The sequence below is a fragment of the Phaethon aethereus genome, assembly GCF_964289735.1.
Source record: "Phaethon aethereus genome assembly, chromosome: 2".
In the NCBI taxonomy this organism is placed as follows: domain Eukaryota; kingdom Metazoa; phylum Chordata; class Aves; order Phaethontiformes; family Phaethontidae; genus Phaethon; species Phaethon aethereus.
In genome coordinates, this window is record NC_138582.1 from 67,216,553 (window position 1) to 67,237,260 (window position 20,708).

The 20,708-nt window shown below is 35.2% G+C and overlaps 1 protein-coding gene across 1 annotated transcript in view; it reads left to right on the forward strand.

Moving 5' to 3' along the window:
• Positions 1-20,708, forward strand: part of ZNF236 (zinc finger protein 236) — an 88,550-nt gene that overhangs the window by 38,257 nt on the left and 29,585 nt on the right. Inside the window, exons 9-21 of the mRNA XM_081996443.1 lie at positions 500-728; positions 2,553-2,825; positions 4,969-5,172; positions 8,256-8,400; positions 11,324-11,584; positions 11,833-12,083; positions 12,785-12,886; positions 14,370-14,435; positions 17,842-17,993; positions 19,103-19,209; positions 19,304-19,455; positions 19,571-19,783; positions 20,206-20,485. Coding sequence (XP_081852569.1) covers positions 500-728; positions 2,553-2,825; positions 4,969-5,172; positions 8,256-8,400; positions 11,324-11,584; positions 11,833-12,083; positions 12,785-12,886; positions 14,370-14,435; positions 17,842-17,993; positions 19,103-19,209; positions 19,304-19,455; positions 19,571-19,783; positions 20,206-20,485 — 2,435 coding nt within the window. The remainder of the gene's footprint in view (positions 1-499; positions 729-2,552; positions 2,826-4,968; positions 5,173-8,255; positions 8,401-11,323; positions 11,585-11,832; positions 12,084-12,784; positions 12,887-14,369; positions 14,436-17,841; positions 17,994-19,102; positions 19,210-19,303; positions 19,456-19,570; positions 19,784-20,205; positions 20,486-20,708) is intronic.

Consider the following 20,708-nt stretch of genomic DNA (forward strand, 5'->3'; position numbering starts at 1 on the left):
AAATGGGTGCATAGCTCTTGCCTCAGTCAGAGGGGTGTTGGTGGTTTGTTAACAGAGACTTTTGACCTTTTCCAAGCCTTTCTTTGGTTTAGCATTCTTCATTTTTCTTTATACCATTTATGGCTTCTCCACAAGCTGATGGACTTCAAATTTGACCTTTTATGGGGAACTGTTCTCTTGTGTAGTAGGCGTAAGAGATAGCTATATATTCCTGGCAAATGCTTGATTCTGTAGAAACACCCAGCACTTTTCTGAAAGGCAGCTGTTGGAACACTTATTAGTTCAGGAAATCCAACTTAAAATCTCACAGACAATCAGAAGTCAGTATTGTGCAAGAATGCTTTTGCAAATTTGAAATTCAGCTGAAATTCTGGGAGGGTGAGACATTTAATTCCTTTAATTATATTTGTATTCGGTCTTCTAAGTAGTTGTTTGAGAAAAGTTGGGGCAACTGTGGAATGTTTCTTTCTTAACCTAGAAGTTTTTTGTTCTCTTTTAGCAAGCTTTAGAGAACAGTGGGTTGTCTTCGATTCCTGTTTCTGCACATTCTACTGACTGCAGCCAGGCTAAGACTCCTGGGGCCCAGGATCAGAACCCAGATGTCCAGACTCTCTCAAATCATCAGCCTGACTGTAATAATGCAGAACAAGATAAAGAGCAAGAGAGTACAGATAAACTGGATAAAAAAGAAAAAAAGGTTATTAAGAAAAAATCACCATTTTTACCTGGTAATGTTGCCACTGCTTGCTACTTTCTGTGTTATATGGACTGTAGTATTTGTGGGTGTGTTGATGGCTTTATAAAGGCTTTTACCAAAACATGTTGTGGATCAGTTATGAACTTAACTTACTCTTACCTAAAACATAATGTGTAGAGGTTATGATCAGTAACATTGATAACTTTAATTATACTGATACAAAGACACGTAGGAATGGCATTAAGTGAAATTACACTGTTAAATCTTCTGGATTTAGATCAGTGGAGTTTTGGGAAACAGACAAAGAAGAAACAATATGAATCTTTTTCCTCTCTTTATCCCATCATCCTTCTCTGAGAAGCATTGAGTTTTCATGGTGTGTCCCAGAGCAGACAGTTCTTGGAAGCACTACTCTTCCTCTTTGGAAGTTAAGCCTTGCAGAGGCAGAAGTGCAGTACTGCTGCCTTATGCAGACCTTCACTGATCTGGGCTGTATAGGGAAGGATGAAAGTTGTCATTGTGCATAATATTTCATCACCTGTGTTTGGAATCACAGTACTGATGTGATATTGTCACCATAAATACATGTTAATATTCCACCTCCATACTGTATTGTGTGTATGCAAGCCTGGATTTTGTCCCTGTGTGCTTAAAGGCAATTTCACTGTTAAGGCTGCTCAAGCTTTAAGGTTGCTAGAAGTGGTTTGTTCCAAATAGAGCTATCATACTTTAATGGCTGGCATGGTGGAGACAGCGCTATAATAAGCAGTCATTAAGCTCTCTCTGTAGTATCTTCATAGATACATCGATGCTGCTTTTTTCTTTGCAAGCGATGCAGAAATTGATCCAAAGTCAAAAGCTCCTCCTGTCCAGAATAACTGTGCTGAAAATCAACATTAACTTTTTCCTCTGGTAATAATGATGGTTTTGTTCCTTGTGTGTAACAGTAACAACTCTCTAACTCTGACTGCAAATAAAAATAAAAGGTCACTGCTGTACAGTCAAACACAAGTGCCTTTTTTTTTTTTTTAAATAACATAGCCTCAGTGTATTGACATGTTTTACAGAAAAAAACACTTATGTGAACTGATTTAAATGAGAGAATATCTGATATTAAACAACATATAGGAATAAAAAAACCCTGATAGGATTTAGAATTTTTTGTTGAGAAAAGGTATGTTATTGCTTTAGGACAGAACTTAGGGCTCTTGGATTACAAAACAACTTTTGTGAAAAAGCAGCCTTCAGTTGTAAATCTTTCAGAAGGACTTTTTATGGATTTTTTTTTCTCCTTTTTAAAAATTTATAAAATGTAATTTAAGTCTGAATTTGCAGAAGAGGGCCATATAAAGTATCTCCTCCAGCTAGTTAAGTGTTTAGTGCTTAAAGTAATTTGGTGTGGTTATGGTTGAGGAGTTCTATTCATTGTTGGATAATTTTGTGTTAGACGTATTTATAAGTTAACTGGTATACTATATTGCATTACAGCTACATTCTGTATTTCTAAGTGGCATACAAATTGTATTCTTTTTATTCTGTGAAGTCAGACATTTCTTAGCCTTTATCTTTCTTTACTTTTTTTTTACCACCTACATTTTCAATGGCATAAAAAAGTTTGAATTTCAACAGGATTCTCTTGGGGTTTGTTTTTGTCATTCCAGCCCATTACTATTTTTGTGAAGTAGAACGTATCTGGTAGAGAAGTTAATCGTCTACGAAGTATGTTGTAATGGCATCTACTTTGCAAAATGTTTTTGTGTTTCGATTGCTTTGTATAATGGTGTCAGCGTAGTAGAATTTTTTAAGAGCTGTTAAAATGTTTAAAAAGCGTTCATTTTTATGTTCCTTATTTTAGGTTCTATACGTGAAGAAAATGGAATAAGGTGGCATGTTTGTCCATATTGCTCTAAAGAATTTAAAAAACCAAGTGATCTAGTGCGCCACATTCGCATTCATACCCATGAGAAGCCGTTCAAGTGTCCCCAGTGTTTCCGCGCCTTTGCCGTTAAGAGTACTCTCACAGCACACATAAAAACACATACTGGCATTAAAGCTTTTAAGTGCCAATTTTGTATGAAATGCTTTTCCACCTCAGGGAGTTTAAAAGTTCACATTCGTCTACATACAGGTAAGGCCTCAAAATTGCTTTTGTGTTTTCTATGATGTGGGTAAGACCTTGAATGAAGAAAAGACCATGTGAAGTGCTTTAATTGTAGAGATGTCTATTATGTCATTGATCTCATCAGAGAATGAACCATTTTTAGTGTCTTATATCATGAACTTAAATTTTTGTCATAACTTTCTAGTGTTTCATGGCTTTGAAACTTTGGGCTCTTACAAAAGCCCTGGACGTTTAGTTTTCTGCTGATGAATCAGCTGTTGCTCCTTTTTAATATCTCTCTTCTGAGTGTGTTTAATTGTACTTTCTAAGGAGTCATGCTCTTAGCATTTGAGTTCTGATTTTAGTTATCCCCTGTCATTTTTCATATTTACTCTGCATCTTTTCTTCCCTCTCCTTCCCCATACTTTTTGATAATTTCACTCTATCATTCAGGACTATTTCGTTACTTCCCATTTTGTATCTTCTACAATAGGGTGTTGCTTTGTATTTTCACCAACTTAACTGTTTTCAATATCTTAAGCTGCATACCCTACAACTCCTCTGTTCATACGGTCCTTGTTTATGTCATATATGATGTCTTCAATATTTGTTTTTCTGCGGCTGAACTTCTGTCCTCTGCGTAGAGAAAAATAAATTTTCTGCTCTTGGTGGACTACCTGGTTGTTTTCCCCTTTTCTTTCTTTGTTCTTGCAGGTCAGTAAGCTTTCAGCAAGATAAGCTCGTAAATGTGCTGCTCTTTCCTTTTACTCCTGTTTATGTATTTACATTTCGCAAAAGCAGCATTCATTGCCTGTATGCACCTGGTGTTCAATGTGTTTTACAGTCAGGTGCCTTTAATCCATGAAATATCAATGTCGGATTCATCTGCAGAAAGTTTTTCCCTTTGTTTTTTGCAAACTTGTAAGCAAGTATTTTTTATATTACTTTAAAGTCAATCTTACTTTGTTTAAGAACTCCAACTCTGAATTCAAAGTAGCAAAAGCACTGGGTGGCTTCAAAAATTAGTACAGTGTTTATGCAACTGCAGCATGTAGTTAGCCATTGTTCAGCACACTTGTTTTTCCTGTTGGAGGTGTTTGCTTCTTCCTCTGTCTAGCAGGTTAGGCTTACTGGATCAGGTTACGGGTTCATCTAGCCTTGTTTGCTGTCTGCTGGTGTGAAAAAGGGGTAATACAATAATGCTTCTTAGCAGTGTGCAACTAGCTTCCGCTAATCTTTGGGTTGAGGGCTTTATGAAGCAGGCTGTACCTTTGCACTAAGCAGCACTTCATAGGTTTTTGTTCCAAAGAACTTAGCTAATTGATTTTGAACCCATGTGAACTTACTACTAGACCAACCTAACATAATGAATGCAAAAGTTTAGCTACATGCTGAGTAAAGTACTTTCTGTTCCTTTAAATAGTCTGCTTGGTAGTTTCATATGATGTTGGAGTTACTGTATTGTGAAGAATGGTTCATTCTTGTGCATTTCTTCCACCGATGATTTTTATAGAGCTTGCTTTGTAATACCCAGTCATGTTTCCTAACTTTCTAAGTGCAAGATTTCCTCTTGAACAAAACCTGAAAGTTAGTCAGCTTTGCCTGTCTCTGTAACTTAACAAGTTCTCCAGTATCCTTTCCAAGGAAAGATTTCTACCAGATTTTGCATTGCAAAAGTCTTTTTTTTAAGAATTTTTGACTGTGATCAAACAGTGTTGACATTTTCAGAGACCAATCTACAATTTCTTTAAACTTTTTCACATCATTGTTCCTATGTTTTATCCTATTATACATCATTTGTCTATGTGTTTACTCCTTTTTTCACAGTTTTTTAACTGTTTGTTTTGGAAGGACATTTGACCTGCTATCTGTAATTCTTAGGATAGCTTCTGGAACCCTTTGAAAATCACTGTCACTTTTGCATCATCCAGTTTGCTGATAACAGGCTTGCTTAAAGTGATGTGTTACAACCAGTTAATAGTTCAGCACTTTCATATTTACTTTTGATTGGATTTTATGGATCTGTTTTGAAAACCTATTTAACAATGAACACCATGCTAGAAAATAAAAAAGAAAATACAGAAATGAGAGTCTGTATTCCAAAGCTATGTTTGTAGGGCAGTGGAAATAAAATCACAAACTAATTTTTTTTTTTTTTAATCTTTTGCAGGTGTTAGGCCTTTTGCTTGTCCCCACTGTGACAAAAAGTTCAGAACATCAGGCCACCGGAAAACTCACATTGCTTCACATTTTAAACATACTGAACTAAGAAAGCTGCGACATCAGCGTAAACCTGCAAAAGTTCGAGTAGGAAAGACGAGTGTTCCAGTACCAGACATTCCTTTGCAAGAGCCCATACTCATAACTGATTTAGGTAAAAAGCAAGTAAATTCATGCTCGCTTGAAATTTGGATTTCACTGGAAAATAGAGGTCACAGTTTAATGAAGCAAACAGGTTCAGAGGTTACTCAGAAAGATGCACTTTGAAATAAGTCATCAGAAATAATCAGGCTTCAGAAAAGTGCCGTATTTTATAGTTTGCTTGGACTAGAATTAATAAGAGTTGGTTTTATTTACAGAGACATTGTATAATCCTTACCAGAAAAAAGTGTGTGCATTTTTACATTACATTGAGAGGAGTTTAACTATTGTTAGACTGTTCGAGATGATTCTGTTTATTCAAATTACATATACTAATGAGTTGGTGTGTCTTATCGTTTTAGTGTATTTAGTATAATTGTGACCTCAACTGAATTAGTGGTAATGTTTCAAAAAAGGGCAGAATAATTCTGGAACATGCTATAGAGAATTCATACAGTTATTTTAATTTTGTTGTAGAATAATTGTTACAACATTACGTAAAACCACTTTTTGGAAGAAGGTAAGTTGGTACAGCTCAATCAAGACAATATATACTGTTGTCCAGTAGAGTCAATGTAGTGGGCAAGGCGTTTGCTCTTTGTTGTTTGACTCACCAGTCTGCTAACCCCTGCCTTGTCTGTTGTGTAGTCATCTTTATATAGCAGAATATTATATTGGTGATATCTTTAGACTAAAATCTCTATCACTCTTTAAAAATACTTCTGCTTTCAGTGCTTCCAAGAATTACTGTATGCAAGAGTAGTGGTGATTTTGGTATCGGGTGTAAGAAACATAAATTTTTAGAGTAGCAACAAGACTTAACATGACAGCTTCAGATATTCAGATCACACAATATTTCTTTCTTGAGTGAACCCTGGAGACAGGTACAGTCCTATTGCTTGATTTTAAGGAAGAAACCATTTCAATACAATTAAGATCTGTGCAGTGAAATTATGTTTTTTGGGAAAAAAAAAATATTAACAAAAAAGCGATACTTACACAAGTTGTTTCCTCCAGTGACTGATAACATCAGAACTCTGCTGATATTGGAGTGTTCAATGTAAAAATAAGTTGAACTATTTGTTTATAAGGTGGAACCCTTCTAGTGTTAATCTTTGAGTGGCAACTTTGGTTAAAAAAAAAAAAGTTGATGAATATTTTGCTTTTTAAAAAAAGTCTGAATTATTCTATGTCTATTAAAAAAGTCTGCAGATTGTTCTCTGCCTTTTACAGTGTTTATTTCATTTTATTGCATTAGTTGATGGTATTTATTGACTAGGAAATTAAAAAAAAAATTGTAATTTTTCTAGCATGTGCTGTGGTTACAAAGATGGAACTGATGGGAGGGAAAATACCTTCTTAAAGAATGTTCCCACTCAGAACTATTTTGATGACTTGCTACATCCAGTGTAAAGCCACCTTTTGCTATTCTAACAGTTTGGAGAAATGTTTCATTTATCTGAGTTGAAAAGGTTGAGTAAAGAGTTTGGAAGTGTTTTCTCAGGCATTTCTGTTATTTCTGTTCTCTTACGTATGTTGTTAAGAAATTTTGCAGTGCTTCTGCAGACCAGAACCATTGTAACCTGGCATATGCTCACAAGTTGCTGTCATTCATTCTGAGTTAACTGAATTATTCTGCTTTTATATGATCAGAAATAACTGAGAGTAAATATTTGTCATACAGAGTTCCTTCTCTTCTGAATCCTTGTGTTCTCTTCTGCACACTACTGCTAATTATCACCACAGAAGAATGAAAGGAATTTAGAAAGTAGTGCTTGTGGTTTTGGTGGGGGGGTTTTGTTCGGGTTTGGTGTTTTTTTTTTAAGAGAAAATGTTTTTACTGATTAGTTGGGGAAGGTGAAGGAAGTTTTGGCATATATGTATTTATAAATATATATATGTATAACATACATCTGTATAGGTTGATAAACTTTTTCAAGTCTGAGACAGATGAACTTGTTCTCTTTTCATTGTTGTCATCTCTGCTCAAAATTGAAAGAAGTTCCCTCTCCTTGTCTTCTGCTACTTTTCAAGTACCTTTGGAAATCAGCAGAAACCCTTTGGGCTTTTCCGTCTCAATATGAAATATAGCATGATAGATGAAGCAGTCTGAGGAAAGAAAAGATGGCATAAAAGGCTTCTGTGGTGAATACTTAGGACCATAAAGGGATGTTTTGCATATTTGTTGAAACTTTGCATCACTCCTTCAGCCTTTTTTTTAGCATAGAGATGAGTACTTTTGAGTTCACAGTTGTGTGAATGATATGAGTTGGTTTTTTGGTTTTTGTTTTTTTTTTTTTTTAATTTGAGGAGTCTGCTACAGTTCCCATTCTATCAGGGTGTTTGGGATGATGCCTGTTTGTTGGCTGCTTCCGAGACACAATACTCTTGCGTTAGCAGTTGGACATTTAGCAGCAGGAACTTTTAACGGATTTTCCAAAACTACACTTGACTGAATTCAGGGGACAGTGTATAAAGAGCATTTGTTTCAACAAGTTGGTTTGAGGTTGGGTTGGTTGTTTTTTTTTTTTCCCCAAAAAATTTTTTGAGGTACCCAGAGAATTAGCAAGACTGACTGATTAGCCAAAATAGATGATGTACAAATACAACAATTTTTAATGGACTTCTTTTATCCTTTAAGTAAAGGCAGATATATATCATGGTATGTTGTACTTTTCACAAAATGCGTATTAAATATTTGACAAGTTCTAATGTATATCTGGGGTACATTGATTAAATATCATTTGGCTAAGGTGGAGGTTGGAAGAGCAAAATATTATTTGATTAGCAATGAATTAGTACCTTAACTTTTTTCAAGTTAATGCTTATTTTGGATGTATGTGAGGCTTAATGTAAGGAGGTGAACCTATGGATAAAAGAGCTTTCACTAAAATAGATAGCATGTGCTGTATAATATGTATAATGCTAAATAGATGCATAATTTTAAATAAATGCTGAAAACATGCTCATTTTCTTTACATTCTTGCATACTAAAACTCACTTTTTTTTTTTTCCCCAAATACTAGCTCTTCAAACTACTGCAACTTTGGAATAACTTTGCCAATCAATTTTTCCTTTTTGTGTTTATGTGTGCAGGTCTTATCCAGCCAATCCCAAGGAATAGCCAGTTCTTCCAAAATTATTTTAACAATAATTTTGTGAATGATGCAGACAGACCATACAAATGTTTTTATTGCCATCGAGCCTATAAAAAATCTTGTCATCTTAAACAACACATCAGGTAAAATAAATACAAAAAAGAAAGGAAATGTATATAGTAACAACTTTATGGAAAAGCATGAAATTTATATAGTGTTTGCTGAAAAGACTTCTTTTTTTACCATCTCTAAGTAATGAATCAGTGATCACTGATTTTTCTGGTAAAGTTGGAGGAAACTTCGGACTGATTCATACCTATGTGTAGTCCTAGCAGTAGGAGTAGTTGTCTTTAGTTTAGCTTATTAATACTTGGACTCTTTTTTCCTGAACTGTGTGTAGAAAACAGCAAGCCTTGCATGTGAATTCTTGTCATAAGTTTGTAATTGCATGCTCCAGATCACCTGCTTTGTATGTAACTGCTATTTTTTGAGAAGGAAATCAGCTTTTTGTTGTGTGTGCTGTTTTCTGTGTACTAAACCTAAAAGAATTTAGGCTTATATTGTAATCGGGTAAATGTTCTTGGGGATCATTTTTTTGCTTGAAGTTTAGTTCAGGTTCCATATAGTGGGTGTTTGTTACAACCACAAGGTCCTGGAGCCACAGAAAAATTTAGGCTGGAAGGGAACCAGTGGAGGTAACTGATCCAACCTTGTTTTCAAAAGAAAGTCTAGCTTCAAAGTTAGATTGGGTTGCAGTTTTGCAGGCAGTGAGCTTTGACATTTAGTTGAGTTGTCAGACATTGCTCCCTGATTTGTAAACTATGAATAACTGGAGGAAAAAATGTGAAAAAACCCACCAAAGATCATTACTAGGATCTAAGGAAATTTTCCAAACAAGCAGGTGGCAATCTGCTTGTTTCTGCAATGTAGACTCTGCACTTTGTCTCTAATTCAAATCATGGTGAGTTCCTCATGTTCTCCTTACAAATCAAGTTCTGTATTGGTATGTTCTGAAACTGGCTTGGAACAGTTCTTGGTTACTGTATGCTGTCTTAACGGGGCTGGGGGGGAAGTGTTGCAATATCACGTCTTTTCTTTTTGTAATATCCTACCTCAATTTTTCACTGTATTTTGTAGACATAATCAAGTTGGATTGATTTAAATCAAAATAATTTTAAGTTAGTAAGTTAAATAATTTTTAAGTTAGACTAGATTGCTGGTCTGCATCATCACTGTCCTTCATTGAAATAGTTGCTTCTAATTGTGTTTTACACTTGTCTCTTTATTTTCTTAAAGAGAGTGTAACTGTCAATGGTTATTTACCATTAAAATGTTAGTTGCAACTAAAGAGGGCCTTATCTGCCTAAAGATGGCCTTATTTAACCTAAATATAAGTGAAATTTATGCATATTTTACTGAAGCATTTATGTAGTTCACAGTTTTATTTAGATTAATAATTTTTCATCTTTCATTTGTGTTAGAGAAACGTAGTTGACTGATTTACCTAGTTCATTTTTCTTTTCACTTTTTTGTCAGCATCCTTTGAATGGAAATTGAAAGTGTTTTAGTTACACAGAACATGAACAGCTTATTAGTCAAACCATTGGTTTACATGCACCGAGTACTCACAACTATTTATTTTTTTCTTGTCAGAATACTTTTTGTGTTTGAAAATTCTGTTCTTCAGATGCCTGTGCTTGATTTCATTCTGCTGTTGGCTATACACATACTCCAGCTCAGGATAAGCTATCTTTAAAAACCTCATTACTTACTATGTGCATCTTTGATTTTCTTGTCCCATACTGAAAAACAAGATGTGATGGGGGTACCAATCACTTGCCACTGTGCTGCTTTGTGATTGATGTTTGCAACAGAATACTGAGTGAAGCTTGGCTTTGTTCAGGGATTTGTAGAGGAGTTAGAAACTTTTCTTTTTTTCCATGTTTGTTCTTCGTAAGTTGGCATTGCTATACCTGAACTATTAAACTTGACACTTGTGTGGTCAGTCTGTCTTCATGGAATGATGCTGATCATTGCTTAGAAAGCTTGTTTCCCTCTCTGAAACAGAGGGAAATTTGTAGTAGGGGTATTTTCAACTGAGCAGTGACTGACTAGTGTGTCAGGTTTTCCCACAGGCACACCAGGGAAGGGTTGGGATACCCTGCTGCTGATTTCCATAAATGAATGTTGGTAGCAAAACAGTAATCTTGGTATCTGTCACACTTCTTTATTATGGCATCTGATGTGGTCGTCATAGACTTCTAAGGCTACTGTAATCATAAGCCATCCCTAACTTTTTCCAATTTTACTAAATCCTGCTTCCTTTATCTTCCATTGCCTGGCATTCACATTGCCTTCCTACTAGCTCTCACTCCTGGGACGCTACAGTCGTAATCCTTAAAATTCTCATTGCACTCCACTTCTTAACCTGTCCTTCAGTCTGTTCCGTATCTTGATGTAGTCCTAAAGGGAAACTCCTCTAGCACCTCTAGAAAGAAGGATATAGTGAGTGGGATGTGTTGACAGTATAGATGAGAGAGTTTCGCCACTTGAATATTGTTTCTACATAGCAGTCCAAAAGACTAGTTGGATTGTTCCTTGTTCAGGGGGTATTCAGGATAGACACGGTTCTTTTCCCAAAAGTTTCATTATTAAATGTAGTAGTAGTACATAATATGAGGAGGACTGTATATTCTTCTCCAAACTTTTGTGGACATTGTTTTAGCTGAATTGAGGAATATACATGTGAATGAAAAATTTATGGCATGGAAAAATTCAAGGCAGATGTTTTAATTGAGGCAAAGTATGATCAGAGAAGGAGATTGGACTGTAGAACGTAATTAAAACTGTCAGACAGTATTGCTTCTAGCCCTGTCAGCGATGACATGCAGGTTGTTTATAATTTATTAAAGCTTTAATTTCTGGATTTTGTTAACTGAGGCCTCTTCCATCTATACAGCAGTCACCTTAGTTTGGTTTATTTTGCTCATTTTAAAATTTAGTCTTTTAATAACTTTGTAAATCAAACTATTAAGTCTGCTTTAACTTCTATTTTCTGTTAAACAGGTCACATACCGGTGAAAAGCCATTTAAGTGCTCTCAGTGTGGAAGAGGGTTTGTGTCAGCTGGAGTTCTGAAAGCACATATTAGAACACACACTGGATTGAAAGCTTTCAAGTGTCTTATATGCAACGGGGCCTTCACTACTGGTGGTAGCCTCAGGCGACATATGGGGATCCATAATGACCTTCGACCGTATATGTGCCCATATTGTCAAAAAACATTCAAAACATCACTAAACTGTAAAAAACACATGAAGACTCACAGGTACGTTTATAATTTTTACATGAATCCTTCCATGTATTTCAGTAGCCTTTCCTTAAAAATGCTTGAAAGGCAGCTTTGCTTTGTAGCAAATGGTAATTGAATAAGGATGTTTGTTTATGGGTAGCAAATACTTAGGTAGCTCTGAAAGTATAGTAAACTATAGTTTATAATAAAAACTTGCTCACACAAATAGTTAGCATAACTGTCTTACTGAAGCCATAAAAAGACTTTCTTACCTTTCTTTGCAGATACGAACTTGCACAGCAACTTCAGCAGCATCAGCAGTCTGCTTCAATAGATGACTCTACAGTAGACCAGCAGAGCATTCATGTTTCTACACAGATGCAGGTGGAGATTGAAAGTGGTGAGCTGCAGCAGTCGGAAGCTGTTGCAACAGATCAGCAGGCTATTTTAGAGTTAGACCAGCAGCCAGTAGTAGGCACAGAAGAAACAGCGCTAGAACAACAATTGGCTGATCAGCCTTTAGAGCAAGATGAGGGTGAGTATTTGAAATACAATAAGGTTTATAATGAGGTATGTTTACAAGTTCTCAAATAACTTTTTATTGACAAATTTCAATGATTTGGGTTTCAAGACAATGCAAGTAAACAACTAGAAAAATACATGGAGTAAAAGCTAACTACTTAAAAAGTGTATTGTACAATTTCTTTAATTCATTGGTGTTTGGGTTTACTTTTAAAAATATAAAAGGATTGATTAAGGTTTGCACCATTTAGTTGTATCAAACAAAACTACTAAACAAATATACAGAAAAGTAATACTACGTGCACAAAACTTTACCATATGACCTCTATTATTAATAAAAAGCACTTCTATATGGTCTACTTAGGAAGTAACACCTATGTTTTGAGGTGGGAGAATACAAAATATTTCATGTATTTATTCTATTAGTAATAGTGGAACAAAGTATTTTGGTTTTGCTTATTTGCTCTTTTTCATGGTGTAATGAGTTAGCAGGTGTACAGAGGGATATAAATAAAGCCTAAAATAAGCAGAAATTTAAATACCTATGCAGCTCATAATTTTTTATTTATTTTTAATGCAGTAAAAATTTAGGTGACTATAAACGGTAGGTTTTTGGGAACAACTGAATTATCCAGTTAATTACATATTCCTTCCTTGATATTTTTTTCTTTTTCTTTTTTTCTTTTTTCTCTCCTCTTCCTTTCCCCATTTCAGATAGATTTGTGACATCCCAGCATGCTTTACAGGAGAACATCACTCAATTTGAACAACAAGCTATAACACCGCAGCCATTTGATCAACAGGGCTTATCACAAGGTTAGTAATAATAAAGGTTTTAAAGTGATTTTTATAAATCTGGCTTTACAGCATAGCTATCATAAAGTATTTCAAAGTGGTCATCCACAGTCAAAGTAACTGCAAGGCAGAGAACTTGCAAAATCTTTGTCTTAAATTACTATTTTGAAACTATATTTGGTAGAATGTTTTGAATACTTAAATGTAAAGAGATTTTGCTTTTATGAGCTGATGCTTAGTCATTACAGTATGGGGTTTATAGTCAGGCTTTTCATATTCTTTCTTTGATTGTGTTTGAAATTGCTGTGGCAGTATGCAGTTTACACAGTTTCCCCCTAAATATACTTGCTCATAACCTGAGATGATCAGAAACATGGTCTAAGATTTGACTGAGTAGCTGTTGGGATTCATTATGGTAAAAGACAATGCAAAATATAGTCACGTAAAAATCATACTTTCATCTAATCACAGCGGTTTCCTTTTGTATTTTATAAAGCTACATAAGTAACAAATTAAGAGATTGCCAAAATTTGGAAACAATTATTTTATTTTACATACAAAATACTGAGAAATGTGTGTAATGCTTATGTAGCCTACAGAGAATGACAAAATGACTGTGTTACTGTGTTTTTCACTACTGGATTTCTTGAGTTGTGGCTTGATATGAAGCTACTAGTTTTGGTTTGGGGGGGCAGGGAAGGGGGGTATGTTAAAGGGGTTTTCATTTGTTTTGTTTGGGAAGCATAGCTACCTGGCTGGCCAGTTAATCTCTTCCTCCTTGTTTCTGACTTCAACAAGTAACTTCATATTTATATAACTGGTAACCAGTAATTGGTATTCCATCTGTTTAAACGTTTCTGTACTTAATTTCATTCCCTGTTTAATTGTATGGTGCCTTTTGTAAAAACATAGTTGACTGTGCTAAGTTGTGTGACACTGTGAAGAAATAGTATAATTTGTTGCCGATTTTAATTCTCTAGGTTGTGCTGCTTTGTATGTAACTGAGAAAAATTTAAAGTCTCCGCCTTTTATTAAACAAGACTGAACCAGGTCCTGTTAAAACCCTATGGATTATTTTCATTGCTTACCTTGTACAGTTTTCCAAATGAATGAAAAGAGACTACAGAAAACAAGTGCAACCTTTCACTCTGTGTTACTCTCAAGAGTGGTGGTCGTTTTTGTTTGGATTTTTACAGCTCCTTTGAATTTGCAAATCCAATACGTAGTCCTTATTTTGTTATCTTACTTAGACTTAAAGTTTCTGTGTATGTGTATTTTCTCCATTAAATAAATATTGAATACTGAGTGATTTCTTGGGGAGGAGGGAGGCTCTTCTAGATCTCACAAAACAATGCTTTCATCATCAGAAATAGAGGCTGATCATTGGTACATTATAAAATTGGTCCAGAGAATCAGAACATTGGTGGTGGTTTTTTTTGTTTGGTTTTTTTTGAGTCTCATTTGTGTAAGATGTCTCCTATTCTACTTGGAATCTCATCCACAGATTCCCAACTCTTTGAAGTTTCCTTGAAGATCCTGGAGCCCTTCAAAATTTTTGAATTTCAGGTAGGTAAGCATTTGCGCGGATGCATGCGTTAAATTGGTCGACCCTCTCCCTATGTCTGCATCTGTGCTTCATGCTCCTAATTTCTTTTTCCTATCAGCTAGACAGAACATTCAAGTTTAAAACATGGTGTCTTTATTATCCTTGATTTCTATAGGCTATATTCTTGTTAAAATATTGTGGCTCAGTGTTTATTAATAAAACAACGTAGGAGTTTCAAAAAGTTTTCAGTAGGTTTTTTGATTTATCTTTTTTCCTTTTTTAAGAAAAAAAAAAAGAAATTCCTTGCATTTCAGGCAGATGAGGATGATCTCTAGGTCTGCACAGACCTGTCAGAACTTGGTTTATTCTTTCAGGTTTGTTTGTAATACTTCTACAGAATATCTGGTTTGTTCAGATACGTTCTCTTCTTGATATATTTGGACTTGTAAAGAAGTCTCATGAGGGTGCTGCTGTATCATAATCTATTATTCATTTGAGCTAGATTTGAAGCCTGAGAAAAAGGATTTCAGTGTTCTTTGTAGTTTACATATTCAGGTGTCTTCATCTGAAGACTTTTTGGTGAGGTCAGAACAACCAAATGGATTTTTTCTCAAAAAATGTCTTTGTGTTATTGAATATCATCTGTCACCAAATGTGTTTTCATATAGATTATGGCACATTTTCTTCCTTTAAAGTATCCCTGTAAGCATGGTTGAATGTTAATAATTCAATTAGTGGTGATAGGAGAGTGATCTTGGAAAATTCACAATAAGTCCCAATACTGTTACTCTGTAGCCCATACAAATATACCCTTGCCACCAGACTGCTGTTTTGCTTTCCTAAGAAGTTGATCTGCAATCTTGGGACTTGGAATTCTGATTCTTCAGTAACTCTTTCAACATTTATTCCAGTCAGTGCTGTTCAGCTTGTTCCAAAAGTTGCCTAGGAGTAAATGTGCACAACATTTAATTGCTAGTCACTGACACCCTCAGAGTTGCACATGTGCAAGTAGATATGTTTGTAATGTTAGAATTCAAATGATCAGTCAGTAAAGACTTACAAGTTTTGTCTAAACTAAAATACTGTATTTGCTATGAACTATCATGCTGTTGTTTTCTGATTCGCATGTGCAAGACATACCTTTCCACTAGTAAACTCATTTCCAGAGTATTCTGGTCTTTCAGTGTGATTTGTTTATGTAGAAGAGAATAGGTTGGGTGTCGTCCTAAAGCCAAGAAAAAACAAGCAATGCAAATGAGTACTTGTACTGAAAGAACACAAAATCCAATTCCTAGTTTAGAGGACTGTAGTAAGAGACTCTCCTCATTATACAGAGTTTAAGATGCTCTCTGTTTTTTGCAGATTAAGCAAAAGCTTCTGAGTAACAATAAATAATGATGAAAATGAGCGGATAATAAAGGTTCTGAAATTTATTTCTGTCTCTCAGACTGAACATCTGGGTTTTGGTGTTTGTTTTTCTGTTTTTTGGGGTTGTTTTTATGCTGTTCTGTAGAACTAGTATGATGGTAGGAAATGCCTTTAGTGTGCTAAAAATTGTCAGATCCTTTTAAAATTTTGAGTGGAAATTTACCTTCTTGCTAAGTATTGAGCAAAACGGGGATGCATCGTGTATATTCTTGTTACAGCATTGGTTTATATTTATTCCAGAACTACTTTCAGTAGTAGTATTTCTTTTGTCATTTTATCCCAAAATACCTCTAAATTCAGAACTGTTGTTCTGAGCATTTTGTTGCATGATCCTGGGAGATTTTTCCAGATGTCAATAATTGCGTTTTTAAAACAGTGAAGTGGAACAGGTCATGGTATTTTCCTTCTTAGCTAGTAAAAATTACTTTACTGATTAAAAAAAGTTTCAAGTTTTTTAGATAGCTGTTTCTTTGTACATTTAATAGTTATGTCCTTTTTTTCTTTTTTATGTAGGGCATGGAAGTGGCATCACTTTCGCTTCAGTTTCTTGAGGCTTGGTTTTTGTGTTCTTGTCAGGTGTAGTGGGAATACCATTTTTCCATAAAGATGTTTTTAAAATGTATTTGAAAGTAGAAATTAGCAACCCTCTTATCACCATAAAGCTTTCAATTGCTATTCTTCAGGCTACTTTTTTATTTTGTCATTTCACTAAGAGTAATTGAGATGCAAGGTTCAGCGTGCTGAATCTTTTTTTTCTTGTAATCTTGGTAGTTCTAGGAGAGAAAATAATATACCAGTTGTATCACCAGGCTTGGTGATAAGTTACAACCTAACTAATAATGCTTTCAAGTTTTGTTTACATTTTGTAGTTTTCATTCTATGGTGTAAGCAATAGCATACAAGTAGGGGGTTTTTTCCTATATGGATGACAGTATTCTTCTGTGAAAAGTGTCTTTTGGGAAATTTTCTGCTTAAACTTAACACATCCCAGTTTTTGATACACTGTAATTCAAAACATTCTTTAAGCATTGCTTTTTGGCCTTTGATGCTGTGGTCATCTGATGTGGGTTTGTTTCTACCCTGTTTCCATAATCTTCACCCTTTTTGTCCACTAAAGGCAAACTGCACAGAAATAGTAAAATTGCTGCCCTTACCTTAATTACTGATACTTGTGGTTTCAATTTTCCCCACATAATGTTGATTTTTTTTTTTTTTTTTAATACAAGAAGTGTTAGGGCTTAGGTTGATAAAAGGGCATCTCTAATAGCATTAAAAAGCCCTGCAATCTGAGCCATCTGAATCATTGATACTATCATTTCATTCATTCATTTAGAAAAGGGGGTGATTAAGATCTGATATTTCAGAAGAACAAAACCAAATAAAAATTTCAGGTCCTTATACTATGTGAATAAAAATGTTTATTTTTTACTTTGCAGTTTGCCTTTGAGAGGCTCTACTTTACTATTATCTAAAGAGTGGGAATATGTGGAGGAGATACAAAGTAGGAGAAAATGGGGTTACTTTATCAGAAACTGGAGTTCTCCTATTGGGTCGTCTCCTCCACTCACCCGCCATCCTCCCCACTGAGCTTTGCATCCTTGTGATCGGCTTCCAGTGTAGTTAAGGGAGCGTGGTACCAACGTGGATAAAGGGAGATGGGTCAACCTGTTTGACACATGCATGCTTACATACAAGAAATTCAAAATTTCAATGGCTCTAAGGTAATTGTGGCACCCTGAAGAAACTTCAAACAGTGTTTTTCTGTGGAGGAGATTTTCCAATAGAATTCCAGCTAATGGTAAGTAACCCTATTATGCATATTATGTAGATGCCAGAAACATTTGTGTATTTTGCCACTCAACAGTGAAGAGTATAAAATGAGTATTACGATATGGTAATACTACTTAAATTTCTTTTGAAGGTAGTCTTCAGAAAAGTGTGGTGTTACTCAGAGTCCAAGTCAGTGTATTTTCCAGGTTTGTGACTGTTTAATTTTTGACAGGTTTTACAGTGAATGACAGCTACAATCAACAGACTCAATTTCCAGCTGTACAGCAGCTGCAGGATTCAAGCACACTTGAGTCTCAGGCTCTTTCAACGAGTTACCATCCACCAGCCCTTCTTCAGGTTCCAAATACAGACACTATTAACGTAGTAAGTACTGCTGGAAGGCAAAATTCATTGTTTGGTGTTCAGTGATGAGTTTCTTTCACTGATGATTAGGTAAACTGAGAAGTCAGCAAAGTTTCTAGATTTGTTTTCTAGATTGCTTATGTTTAACAACTGGAAAATAATGGGTTGGGGAAAGGATGAGTGTCCTGGCTGCATTCTAAAAAAGCATAAGTTTTCATGCTGTGGGCTTGGAAAGGGATGTAATGCTATGAAGTTGGATGATAAGTCTAAAACTAACGAAAGGACCTAAAGTTATAGAAGTGATTTTACATTATAGCACTATATTTTGTCCTAATTCTTTTAATTTCTATGGACATAGATATGATCAAGCAATAAAAATAACATTACAAATGTGTAGTGATGGCGCTTGCTTATTGCAGTGTATGATGTTCTTTCGTGGTTCTTATCTGGTTAAAAAGAGCTTAATTGCTAAAATTACAGTTTAAATCCAACTCTTCATGATGGTAGTAGTACCTAGCATGAAGACCATCTGTAGTAATGGGTTTACCGTGATGACCTGCATGAATTATTGTCCCTTAGTGCTTGTTTGCAAAGGGCAAATCTTGGAGAACTGAGGTGGCTTTTAGGATCTGGAATAGTTTGAGTAATTTCAGCCTACATGCTTTGGAGTTTTCTTTTCAAATCTTACAATATGCCGTCATTCTCGAGGATTATTCTGTGGTGGTTTTTGCTTAGAGGAAAATCCTGTTCAAGTCTGTCAGCACCACCGTGCATTTTGCTACTCAGCGTGGGGCTCATACTGTTTAAAATGGCTGCTTTAGTGCTGAATTTAACCCATGATACACCAGAAAATCTATGAGACTTGAGACACATTTTTGTCTAGGTTCACAGTGAGGTGTAAGTGCACCACGTTGTCTGTCTATTCCAATTCAGTAGGTGGACATTTTGCTGCTTCTCACTATGAAGGAGTGAGGTATCATATCACACTCTTAATTTCTTGTAAAAAATTTATGAAAGCATAGTTTTGATTACTTGTGTTGACTGGAAATGCTGTAATATTTTCTTGCCTCTTTGTGTGACTTTATTTCAGTATTATGTTACTGAAATTTACTTGAGACTTTGATTTCTAGACTACTCGCTTGATACAAGATCAGTCATCACAAGAAGAGCTTGAATTGCATACCCAGCGGCCTCATTTTCTTGAGGATAATGAAGATCAAAGCAGGCGTTCCTACAGGTTTGTTAGGATTTTAGGTTCTGTCACAGAATTTCCTGAATCTTTTCTGGCTAGTTATTATATACAACTAATGAAAACAATTTTCTTATAATAGATGTGAATATTGCAACAAGGGTTTTAAGAAATCCAGCCATTTGAAACAACATGTACGATCACATACTGGTGAGAAACCTTATAAATGCCAACTCTGTGGCCGTGGCTTTGTTTCCTCAGGAGTTCTTAAGTCACATGAGAAGACTCATACAGGTAACAGAGTATACCAGCTCTATGTTAGCTTAACTCATGCTTGGATTTTGTAAATGTCCTGTATAAGTAAACTTAAACAAATGGCATGCTACTTACTTGTTTCTGTTACTTTAAGGAGTTAAAGCATTCAGCTGTAGCATTTGCAATACCTCCTTCACAACTAATGGCAGCCTTACGAGGCACATGGCAACTCACATGAGCATGAAGCCTTACAAGTGCCCATTCTGTGATGAAAGCTTTCGAACAACTGTTCACTGCAAAAAACATATGAAAAAACATCAGGCAGTCTCCTCAGCTGTAGCAGCAGCTACAGAAACAGGAGGGGGAGGTAAATTACTTCATTTTTACTCTTACAGTCCTTACTACAAAACAAGTACAAATGTTTCAGTGGACTGCATGAATGCTGTAACAGTATTGTTATAAATTAGCCTTCCAGCATGGATAGTGTCTAATGTCCACAGCCACTGAAATTGCTCTGTTATGTAATTCGTTCAAAGAAACCAGTTTTCCAGGAGTAGAACATTTTTTGTCCTAAATTACTTACACCTGTATTTAACTATTGTAAAAATAAGAACTATAAATCCAGCTTTATTTAAAAGAAATAGACACGAGTAGTTAGACCTTTGAAAGAGATTTAAGTCCAAGCATGTAATGTAGTGACCATGTGTTTAATAATAAACCTTTTATTTTTGCAATTTCAGCTGACCGATTAAACTAAACAGACGTGTATTTTTTTTTTTTTTTTGTTAGTTGCATGTGTTGAAGATGATGATGAAAACTCTGAAAGAACTTCCAGAAAATCTCGCCCTGGTGTCATAACTTTTACAGAAGAAGAAACAGCAGAACTGGCAAAGATTAGGCCTCGAGAAAGTGCCACCGTCTCAGAAAAAGTTCTTGTCCAGTCTGCTGCAGAGAAAGACAGAATTAGTGAGATCAAAGATAAGCAAGCAGAACTGGAAGCAGAACCCAAATATGCCAACTGCTGTAGTTATTGCCCCAAAAGCTTTAAAAAACCCAGTGATTTAGTCAGGTAAGAAATGGAAAAGTTTTGTGTATTTTCAATTTTCTAAATTGTTCACCATAAACTTAAACAGTTAGAGTTTAATATAGCCTTTTTTATGGCTAAGCTAAAGTTTGAGTCATATTTAAATATATTTTTCTTTTTCAGAATGGTTTAAAAAAATGTATCAAAATGGTATACATTCTGAATATGACTAAATAAGCCTTTTCATACTTCTTTTCCTGCAGTATTA